General features: G+C 34.5%; 1 protein-coding gene across 1 annotated transcript in view; it reads left to right on the forward strand.

The window, feature by feature from the left end:
* Positions 1-12,554, forward strand: part of LOC129002468 (chondroitin sulfate synthase 1) — a 34,557-nt gene that overhangs the window by 20,790 nt on the left and 1,213 nt on the right. Inside the window, exons 3-7 of the mRNA XM_054430300.1 lie at positions 6,400-6,540; positions 7,578-7,725; positions 8,659-8,816; positions 10,086-10,287; positions 11,629-12,365. Coding sequence (XP_054286275.1) covers positions 6,400-6,540; positions 7,578-7,725; positions 8,659-8,816; positions 10,086-10,287; positions 11,629-12,365 — 1,386 coding nt within the window. The remainder of the gene's footprint in view (positions 1-6,399; positions 6,541-7,577; positions 7,726-8,658; positions 8,817-10,085; positions 10,288-11,628; positions 12,366-12,554) is intronic.

Genomic DNA, 12,554 nt, shown 5'->3' on the forward strand with positions numbered 1-12,554 from the left:
GATTGTTTCTTCACTATAAATAACTAACTTCTAAGACCTATAAGCCTATACGCACATGTAAATTCAATATAGCCATTGTTCTTGTTCTGTTGAAGTGAATGGGCTATAGAGCTTGATGAAGTAAAGTAGGAAAGAGTTTAGGCTTGTCAGCGGTCAGCAAACTGAATGACTTGCTGAATGTGCTCGTCAGCGCAAACTAGCTTTGTCATCAGTCGGCCAATAAGTGACGCCAGCAATAGTGAAACCGCCAAAGTCTCTTCTTGCACGTCTTTTAGTTAGAAAATAAAAATGTCCAATAATGATCGGTTCTGGTGCATTTTATTTCTAATCGTTATTTCGTCAAGGAAGTTATGACTTTTGATAAAATTAGAGCTAGTTTGTGATTAAAATTACAAGGAGTAAACTCAATTGTAAAATGTCGAGACAATTTATAAAATTACGTAGGTATTAGTATATAGCTAGATTGTATTATTTTGCCGTCTCGCTTCTTAGTGACGCTTGACAAGCTGTTTATTACTTGGTGATAACATTTAAAAATATTTTGGGGACCGAGCTGAGCTCTGAGAGGAGTCTTTGGTCAATGTCAAACGTCGAGCCAGCGATTTTTCGACGCTTCTGCTCAAGATGATCATCATATTGTTCGGCCATAAAACCTGAAATTATGTCTCTACTTTCATTCTTCGATGTGAAACTTACCGATTGAAGCGCTGGGTTGGTTGTAGACGAAGTGTTAAAAAATTTGTTTCCTGACGATCGATTGTAGCTTCTCTCCCTTGCAGATTCTGTATAAATTTTCGCTTTGGAGGTCTTCCCACGTTCATTCCTTGAATTGAAAACATTTAACACTGATATGTACCTGATAAACCACATTAAAAAAAACTATTCTTAAACACATCTAGTCCAAACTAATAACCAATACAGTTATTTTTGTTTACACGTCAAATCAAATTATCTCCATGAAAATAGCCTGAATCAGCTGTTTTTGTTAACAAAAATGTATTGACGATAGCATGGGCACTTTTAAGGGCTGTAGGACGGAAACTGGATTTTTCCCAGCCTTGCGACCAGCTTTAATAGATTTTCGTGGCCAAATATCCAATTTTAAACAAAAAATCAAATATCCTCGGACGAAAAAGGATTTGCCCGTACATGAGCTTTTTTTAGTACCGGTATAGGATAGCTTAAATACGCTCGTAAGAACTATATAGTTTTGTTAGCATATTTAAAAATGTTGAGTGGTTACTAATACTGCCTTAAGTTTTTAAAAATCCATTCAAAATCCAGATTTTGGTAACATAGTTAAAATAAACGTAACAAACAGTCTACACGGACGAACAAATTCGTGTTGAGATTCATTTGTTCTCAATGAAAAAATACAGTATACGTATTTTGTATTTAATTTTTTCAACGTTTGACAAACCTCTAATCTAAACACGCACGGTCTAGAGCTCGCTTTGTGTGAGAAGTTTCTGTGTGATCGTCCTCATAAAGAACACGGGCTGTTCAGACTTACGACATTCCGATAGCGACTAATCGCATTCCTCGCACCCTCCGAGGGTTTTTTTTTATCAGAGATCGTCAGCTGAGGGTTTGCTGTGACCTGCTTCCCAGCTGATCTCTCCTCTAACACACGACACAGTAATAACCAGAACAGAGGATCTAGCCCTGTGAAATAACACACCCTTTATGACGTCAACAAATAAATAGTTGTCAGTAACACCACAGACATGCATAGGGATGTTCAATTTAATTCTTTTGTATATGGTTATGATCGCTGGGTAAAACTCGTCTTTTGTTGCCTGTTGCTGAATAAGAGTAAGACTACTACAGGACTCCTTCTCAATGGGTCGCTGGTCCAATCCTTAAAGCCACTATATTTTTGATACCGCAGCTAAAAACTGGAAGAAGCTTTCCTTGACAATTATGCTTTAAATAACTTCATCTTGATCAGCATTGTACGTGTTATTAAATTTACGGAAAGTAAATAAAGATACGTCTGGGGGCATTCGCCTATTGGGTCTGATGATGATTGGAGTGCCCAATAAAAATCGATCCCCACTTACCATCTTTTGTATATTTACCGTCTTGTGAGTAACAGTATAAGCGTAAATATATGTTTTAAGTGTTATAAGACGTATCTTTATTTACTTTCCGTAAATTATGCTTTCAACAAAGAGTCATGACTAAAGAAACAGCTGATCTTAGTAACAATAAGCTGCAAAAAGCATCTGAGTTAATAAACTCGTCAAATGGTTATGGCTAAAAAAAAAACAGCTGATATTAAATAGTTAGTAAAGCTGCACAAAACATCGAAATAAAATAATCAATACATTCGCTATACACTCATCTTTAAGTTAAAATGCGCACCTCTCGCTAACATAGCGTTTTAGTAACATAGCTGGGTTACTAAGAACTAAGAAGTTATTTTCATAGTGATCGCCTAAAAAAGGTTGCCAGTTCACTCATGAAACAATTCACTATTTTTTATTGTTCGAAACAGAGCCCAGTTATCCTTGATTATTTGGCTTTTAATACATTCCTGTCTCGGAACGTGTTAAGAAACGATTAATCCTAGTCAGTAACAAAAGCTGAAGGTCATTTAACTCTATTCTAACATTCATATACAACTTAAAATACGCACCCTTAAAATGAGCTGACTGCGCTTAACGCTCCTTTGTATTGTTCATGCAGAGTTGGCGCTCATTTACATTATTTTTCGTGACTTCATCATTGAGAAGCAAGTTTTTCTCCATAACGTCACCACGAAGTAACGCACTGCAACGCTCCTTCTCTTGTGACGTCATCACTCTGTCTTGCGTCTACACTCGACTGATGACGATCGTAAAACATTTACGACTGAGAAATGGACTACAAACATGCACAACTGCAGAGAAACAGTATAAACGAGAATGGAATGAAGGGTGGAGAATTGTGACGTGGAATAAGATTTTGTTGAAGGAGGATATGTGGCTTTGAGGGAGCATTATTTTATTTTAAAACGAGGTTAGAATGTATTTTCAATATTTTAAAAGGGGTACACTTCCGTATCTGTTGTCACAAACAACCGAATAAAAAATTGTTCAACATATCGATTATTTAATTCGATATATCGTTCCAAAAATATATCGAATAAAATAATCGATGTATCGATCGATATTTTCATTCGGTTTTTTACAACAGATACGGAAGTCTACCCTTTAAAAGTGATGTTCTACACAAACGATTTCTCCTGCGGATATAATGTCGTTATAGAAAGAAACTAATGATTAACATATGTAATCTAAGATGTCATTTAGATCGAATAAACATATTTTAACATCCAAAAGTGAAAACCAATAAAGCTATATAGTGTAAATGACTGTAATACAAAATTTGTATGTTTAAAATAAATAGACGGGTAAAATAAAATTAAAAATTGAAATGTTAGATAAATAACTGTTGTCAAGTATTTATTTGAAAATGCATTAACAAACTGCAATAGAATAGATACATTGTAGTGGGGATTTCATTCTGTGATTTTTTGTCAGTTTAGGGAAAACCATGGATTTCAGGATTTCATCGCAAATGTTAACAGATTTATTTGGAAATGATGAATGTAATGTATTTTATGTAACATGAAAAATTAAGATTAATGTGGTAATATTCATTTGATCAAATTCTCACACATAAGTTACTATACTATACAATATGAACCCGGTATTTAATTCTACATAGTGAATGTTAGGTCTAGGACTCCTCATGAATGTTAAAATGGTACAAGTTACCTTACTTCCACCTGATATTTGCTATGACAAACTTTTACCCAAGCAAATATGTTTTAAAACATAGATTCCTTAAAAATGTGGCTTCAATCAATAACTGTCTGAGATAGATCCAACATTAAAAGTTTACTCTAATGAGAGTAATTAATGAATAAGCCTTTTGATTTGATCCATTCATCATTCATAAGCCTGTGACTGAATCCATATGTTCATTCATAGACTGAATTATTGTATCTTTATCAGGCTGCTGCTCCCAATCAAAACTTATCTGATGCCATCCATCTGTTATTTATTAGTTTACATCCTTATATGGTGGCTTTGTTTTTGTCAAGTAAGAATAAGAATCCATTTATTGTCATTTGTCAATTTACATTGCTATAGACAACGTCATTAATTAGTAGTAATTAATTAGTAGTTATCAAACACTTAACTGATATTACCAATTGATTAAGAATCAGACACTTAAGGGATTATATCAATTTGATAATAATTATAACATAATTGAATACCGGTATTTCAATTCCAAGTGTATCAATTTCTAGGTATTTCATCTAGGTGATATCAATTTAGGTGTAAAACTATTTCAATAAGAGAAAAAGAGAAGAAAATGGACTTTTAAAAAATACTCTCCATCTATCCATCCAACTAACCGCGTTAATCTTATTATTTGCTGTAGTAGTGCATCCACCAAGACCAAATATTTAATGTAGGTATACTGAGGGTTCCTTTATCTGTAACTACTAGAAAATAAAACCCAAATGAAAATGTACTAAAAGAGGATTATTTACTTTGACCTTTCACGGGATAGAACAAGTTTATTATTTAATGGGGTTGTCAACATAGTTCAACATTTAATTGTGTTATGTACTCAAAGTTTGTAAGTGGCTAACATTATCACCACTTTCTTATGATTTTCTTCCAATTGGAGTGAATATCAGCAGCATTGATTAAGATATCTATTATATTATTAAAGTGATACAATCAAATTTTACGTAAACGGTTAAGGCCATTTACCAAATAAAAATATAGGCATATGGCATATCAAAATTAAGCTTAGAGTGTGTAGATTTGCCGAAAAGTGTTGATATGGACGAATTCCCTAAGGGTTCTGCCCCACAGGCTGATTTCCAAAGGGCTACGCCTTGCATGTTATGGAAGTTAACGTTATTCGATTAATTTAGTGAACATCAGCTGGCCAATGCAATTGACAATATAGTTTTTTTGTTTACTTATTTTAATATTTACTTTTATGTTCTTGAAAGAAGTGCGGCGAATGGACAGTGAAGCTATTTCTAGCTGTTTGATACAAGGATACAAGTGAGTGATTAAAGGGGTTCGAAACACGATGAATATGAGATTAACAAACCATGTATGTTGTTCGTTCTCTAAGAGGTTGTCACCAATCTTTAACAGGTCGCAGTTTCATTGAAAAGTGTTAAAGTAAAGTATTAAAGACATCGTGGAAGAGAGCTGCGTGTTCAGGTACAACCTTGGCCAACCTTAGGACGTAAGGTATGAAGGTTCCACAGCTTTTAACATCCTTTCAGATGACAATTTCTCGAACTTGGGCCCTTTAAATGAAATATAAATTTAAAGTTGATTAAATTAATTTAATGGTGGCTTCTGTTCACCCGTGAATTCGCGGGTAGAACCTCTTGTTTTATTATTATTTTAACAAAACCTTTGTAGTGATTTTGTCACTTTTTAATAAAACTAAGGTTTCTAGAACAACCACGGTTACACGAATCTTAGACATCCTTTGTTTGATAGTATTTTGATTTTCCATACAAAAGTCTACTCTAAAATAGTTTTTTGTTTTAAGTAAATATATTTTCTTTGAACTTAGAATTCTGCATACTGTAGGATGAGATCCAAACAGAATATCCTGAATACCAACTAATTAAGCAATAGCATTCAACTCTATCAAGCATATTAGGATGATTGGTTTGCTGTCTGAATGTTGATTGAGTCAAATGTTTCTTTTCTATGTTTTACTTTCGCACTATCAGTCGAAGTAAATTTACAAAACAAAATAATAGGTGTTCTCAATGTCATAATGATTTTTTTTTAATTTGTAAAATGAGAGAAATATGGTTTGCAAAAACTAAGAAATGTTGGCTTGTTTACGCTTTTATTTTAAAACAGTAAAACAGTTTATTTTGATTTGATTTATCGTTGTAGTACTACCACCTGTTATATTGTAATATTACTACTGCTTGATTTATTGTTGTGCCGCCTGTTGTATTGTAATATTACTACTGTTTGTTTTACTGTCCTATATCAAGGCCCCACTAGAAAAACAGGCCATGCTGCAGGATCCATGACGTCACACTAGTGGATGGATTTCATTGATAAATTCATTGCCATCGCCATTCCCATATGTTTTAGGTAAATAAACAAGCTGGCTGTTTGTAAGATTTTAATGGTAAGAGTTTAGTACAACTATCCACCACTGTGACGTAGTGTTGCGCTGCCCGTGCTGCAGCATGGCCTGTTTTTTCTAGTGGAGCCTTGCCTATATCGTCTGTTGTTTTGTAATATTGCTACTGCTTGTTGAATTTCTGCGTTGTATTGTAATATTGCTACTGCTTGTTGAATTTCTGCGTTGTATTGTAATATTGCTACCGCTTGTTGTCAGATGGTGAACGTGTTCTATCACAACTACACAGAGAAGACAGCTTTCACAGGACCTCTCAAGTCTAAGAGTGTTCATGATGCCATCACACTACATCCCATCAAGCTACCTAAGTACATGTACAGGCTTCACAACTACATACAGGTATGTGAGAGCATAACTTGTCATTAGTACCGGTTATATAGCAGTAGACTCTATTTCCATGTTGATGCTGGATTTAGTTTTAAAATGAGAATGAATAGTCGAACCGACAGCTGATCCGCTTTTGTCAACTAATGATTGCAGTTGAATACGTATACTTAAAAAAACATGTCCCAAATGAATGGACAAATTAAAAAAGTATCTTTATCTTACAACATCTTTAGAACAAAGTAATTTAACAAGTTCCTTTAGAACATCAATTATTTAGTATAGCATTATATTATATTAATTGTATTAATGTATTGAATATGATAGCATCTTTTATTTGACGTCAAATTCACATTGACAAAAACTAAAGGAGGAAAAAGAATTTTAGACTGCAACACACTATCGAAATTAAAATGTATGAGTGGTTCGTAAACTAATTCAAGATCAGATTCAAGAGAGGGATTGGTTGTATCAAAATCGGACCAAAATTAGTCGACTTATCGCGTTCACAGATACTCACCCAATTATATAAAACACAATTTGACCGAATAATGTTTTAGCCTCTGGTGACATCAGAATGAAAAAGTAAATTGGTCCCGTGGCCAGGTCTTACCATGCCACCTATGGTAATAGTCTACTTCCCTATAAGAAAATTTGCTAAAACACACTTTTTTAGCTTCCCTGTAGCAGCAAACTTAAGTACTCAGACGGTATTATAACTTATTTAAATACCGCATTAATCTGAGAACGGAAATATTTCTGTACGAATCTAACCAGGCAAATGGAAACTGCTGACGATTAAGTCAGCAGGTTTGCTGCAGCATGAGTATTTAATCTCAATACTGTATCATTATATCTTTTTATCAGATAACTTTATTTTAATTATTCTTTCCTTTTAATTACCTCAACCTACCGAACTCTTGGCTTATCACTACGATACCTATTTCTCCTGCCGAAACAATTATACTCATACTGCAACATGTAATTTAATTCCTAAAAAAATTTAATCTGTATGTGTTAGAGCATTGACTATAAAAGTAGTATTTTTTTAGGGTTTGAGGGTTAGAGACACGTTGCAACAGAGACTGGAGTTGTTCAGAGATCTTGTGTCGACGGCTCAGTTGTTACATCAACCTGTGGTTGGTGGCAACACCCGTAAAACCAACTGCTCAACTTGTCTACAGGATGCTGCATTACTTGGTATGTAACAAAAACATGTAAAACAATTGAAAATTTGACGCTGTAACATTTCTTGATGAAATTGTAATAAAGAAATTGTCTATTGTCTATTTTAATCCAAACTAGCTGTTACCCACGGGCTCCACCCCGTTTTACTACATAAGTATTAATAAAACTATTGATTGGTTAAGTTAAGCTGAAATAAACAAAACAGAATACAGTAATGGTAATACAAACAAATAATAACAGCTGAGGTATTTTTAACAAATGGAAAATTCCCTTTGGAAAGCAATTACGACCTTATAGGACAATTTATTAAATAATGGGATAGTTTTGCGCAAGGTTTCTCGTCATGACGAACATTTTAAGTATATGGTTTATGGGGTGTGACTTAGTTTTCTCAAAAGTTCATGGGCACTTTTGGCTTTATAAATAGAAGAAATTACCCAAATAAAACATTTACAAAGCTGTATTTTCAACAAGAAATTTGTTGATTTTAGCTTGGATGAACCTTTTGCAGTCAAGTTTGCATTATGCTCTCTTAATAGAGACTGTTAATTTGATGTATGCACCATATATGTTACTCTACCCATGCTTTAGTTTATGATTTCCTTCTGACGTTCTGACTCATTGTGGAATGTCACAAGGGGGGTCCAGGGGCGCAAGATGTTTTAGATTTGTTGAGGGCCCAAGGAAGGGAAAATTCCCCCTCAAGGTATAAGGAGAGGGGCACAGTCATTCGGGCCCATAGCGCATCACATGCAAACTGCAGGCCTATATTTATTTACTTGACAAAGTACATTTTTAGTTACAGTACTTATGTGTAAAGCTTTGTTGCATTATTTGCAAATGGTTCAAAAAAGTAAAATGATTCCAGACTTGTGGGCCCAGTATAATTACAAAGACTAACTTTATCTTGAAATCATGAGATGCTATATGGTTGGTTTCTTGCAGGAGTAGAGCTAAGTCTGAATCAGTTTCGTCCAAAGTCCTCAAGCAATGTCCTCACATGGGATTTCATGTCCAAGTCTCTCTTCTCCCATAAGAATCTGAATCCACGCCGGCGTCCTGAGCGAGCTCTCTACGTGGGGATTGAAGATGCTGTGCGAGAGGTACGCTATAGAACTTTTTTCAAACTCTAGGAACAGAAAAGAATGCAAAATATGATTGTTAGAAAAACAGGATATTGAAATGGAGTTTATAAATGATCTGGGAGCTCTGAGTATTTTGGAGGTGTGTAAAACTAAAAAGATTGAAGTTCCTGAATTTGGTGATACCATCAAATTTGTGTTAAAAGTTTGGTTTTAGTACCTATTTTTACCTCACTGAGTTTTTTTTTTTTTAATTTACAACGGTCAATTGTTAACTTATTGAAACCAAACCAAGCGACTCCTTTCCAAATATTTTGAACTTTAAACTGTAAAAACAAACATAATTTCATCTGTTATTGGAATATAGGTAATTAATACCAGTAATTAATTGACATTTTACAACTTGGTCTCTAAAATTAGCAGATCATAAGCCAAATATTATTAATCCTCAGAACATTAAAGTTAAAAAAAAAATTATAATTTGAGAGAACATAAAATAACATAGTTAGGTTAAACAATAAATTTAATCATCCTGATCCAAAACCATAATATCTCTAGATTGCGACATTTAAAAAATATTTTAGCCGATTATATTTGTAATTTTTATGTTCCATCATAAAAATTAACTAAATCCAATGGTGAGCCAATGTTCTCGATTCACAAAAAGGAAATCAACCCGAACTCAAGTTTCGCTAGGAAATAGACGAGGGTTGAAAATACACTTTTTGCCTGTGTGATAAACTATATTTCACCTTTTATTGTAACATCATGAAAAGTAAATTACTGTTCATTTAGAGATAATTTTTCAAAACTACTTCCAACTTGTTTTAAATTTTGCCTATGCAAACAAGCAGCTGCTGTCTGATAAGATTGTGTTATACTTTGTTCACAATATATAGGTGGTTTTAGGGGAAGAAATCTACCCCCTCCACTTGACCCTTACCTTAAAAATCAAAAATGTTTAAAATATATAAAAGTGGTGTGGAAACTTCCCCTCAAACCGCCTAAATTTTGAATGAAGTATAGTGTGCAATGTACATTATACTATCGATATGTCAAACTATTGACAAGGATTCAGCAAAAAGCTGCAACCAATTAACAATCAATATTTTATTTCGATACATGTGATTGCTTACAATCGAAGTTTGCAACATACTACTTTTACTCCCTAAGGACTAAAAAGGCTTTTTACTCCCTAACGAAGTACTTTATATACATAAGATTGATCATGTTTTTCTCCGTTGAAATGTTCATCCATTGTAAAACTTTTGACAGTTAATTTTCCTCCAGGTGATGGATTTGATAAACATCAATGCTGATCTGAAAGGTAGAGAAATTGACTTCAAAGAACTTCTGTATGGGTATTACCGACTGAACCCGTTGTATGGTGCTGACTACATCTTTGACTTGCTGTTGACTTATAAGAAGTTTCGTGGTCATAAGATGACAGTTCCTGTGAGGAAACATGTCTACCTGCATCAGTCATTTACAGGTACCTTACTAACTTCCCTTCCTCTAGTGTTGAGAGTTCAGCTAGCTAAGCTGACGATGTTAAGAGTTCAGGGGCTGATATAGAATATACTATAAAAAGTTGCAAAACATAACACTTATTTTTCCTAATACAATTTGTATCTTTAACCTACTTTCCGGAGGAATCCTATATTATACTCCATTCACAAAATTTAGGCTTTTTTAGGGGAAGAAATCTACCCCTTTCACTTGCCCTACCTTTAAAACAATAGCTCAAGCAAATAAAACAAAAATGTATTTAACACGTCAACAGCTGTCAATACATTAAGAAAAAAAGTGGTGGAGGAGGTTTTGTTAGTACAGTAGTTGATGGGATATAAAATATGGTATAGTTTTCAATAAGTTTCCTATCAGTTTGATCTTCTTAGTCTAAGGTAGGTATGTCTACATAATATCATAGATAAAACATACTCCCTTAGTAGATTAGTCATCCTAATGGAACAGCTGAAGCCAATTTTATTGTTAGTTCTGTATCGCGGCGAGATTCGTGATGATTGTCCGTTTATGGGCTGTTTTATGGGGTAAAAATAGGGTTTTCCCATTTTTGACCCTAAAAACGCAAAATTTTACAATTTCTTTCTAAACCATTCTGTAGAGCTTAAAAAACAAATAATTTAGTATATTTAAGCGTTATTATGCGCCTAATGGTTACGAGAAAAAATTAAAAAAGTTGTAATTTTAAAATTCACATGTTATTCTTATTGAGAATAAGTCAACTGTTGTAGTTTACTTGTTTATGAACTAATTTTGATCAAATTTGGAAAAAAACATTAATTTCTGACTAAACTACAGTACCTTTTAACATTTTACATAAAAAACACAATTTTTTACCCTTCCTTGTTTCTGCAAACCTACTCGTTAAACTAATTCTATTTAAATAGGGAATAAATGTGATATTGTTAAGGAGACATTTTAGTGTAAGTTCAATCGGGCAAATGGAAATTCGCTAAGTCTGCAGGCTTGCCGCGGCGGGGGTATTTTATTGTTAGTTCTGTACGTCCAACTGTAGAGGTTATGTTTTGTTTACAATTTGTTTCTTGTCATAGCAGTCATTTAAAACCTCGTTTAACCTAATAAAACGATATAATCATAAACAATAACTGGTCTCCTAGTTATATAACCAAATAGTAAAGCACAAATCATGAAAATAACCGTAAAATAATAGAAACAAAATGTTGTCTACACTAGCGATCAGTGTGGACGTACATGAACTAGACGCAAAAAACAAGCTTCAAAATTTACAATGGGATGAGGAGTCTACTTGTGTTGCTTAGTCTATGATAATATCCTCTCTCTGTTCCAGCAATCGATGTGCGGGAGACGTTTGAGATGGAAGATGCTCAAGATGTAACCCCTTATGCAGAGATTGAGACAGAAGTTAACACTGAAGACCTGACGGGAACCGGACTCAGACAGCCTCTAGAATCTGGTTTCCTCAAGCTCGGGCAAACTATAGATGGAACCGGTTTACAGGCACCAACGTCTCTGGAACGTAGAGGTTTCTACGACGCTTCAGACAAGCTCATCAACTTCATCCTTCCTCTCTCTGGACGCTATAACACTTTTCTCAGGTTTGTCGAGAATTTTGAAAACGTCTGCTTGAAGAGGAAAGAAAAAGTTACTCTAACCGTGGTGTTGTTTCCTAACGAGAGAGAAAACAGTTTTAACCAGTCGTTGTCTCTTGTTAACCAACTGCAGCAAAAGTACGCGTACACAAGACTAACAGTGCTCCCCATGAACAATACATTTGCAAGAGCGCTAGCTCTGGACTACGGTGCCTCTCATGTGCCTGAACCTGATGATCTCTTATTTTTTATCGATGTAGATATGACTTTCAATGCAGAAACGCTACTGAGAGTGCGATTAAACACTGTGCGCGGTAGAAGAGTTTACTTTCCAATTGTGTTCAGCCAGTATGATCCTCGTATAGTCTATAACACGCTAGAATCCCCCAACCACTTCAACATATCCCAGGACTCCGGGTATTGGCGGCAGTTTGGCTTCGGGATCGCCAGCCTCTACAAGACTGATTTGCGAAAGGTTAGTTTTATATCAGGATAACGATGAAATGATATGTGTCTTTCCTGTGTTCTATGGCCTACCTGTATTTCTTCAAAGATAAACTAGCTGATATCCTAAAATCCTAGCCCAAAGCATTTTATTGAACAAAACATGTTTTGATGTGTCAACATCGCACTACTATTGTTTAATTGCTGAATCCTTTTTTTC

This window comes from Macrosteles quadrilineatus, unplaced genomic scaffold, assembly GCF_028750875.1.
Source record: "Macrosteles quadrilineatus isolate MER2022 unplaced genomic scaffold, UCM_ALF_1.0 Scaffold_9__3_contigs__length_116548681, whole genome shotgun sequence".
NCBI classification, from domain to species: domain Eukaryota; kingdom Metazoa; phylum Arthropoda; class Insecta; order Hemiptera; family Cicadellidae; genus Macrosteles; species Macrosteles quadrilineatus.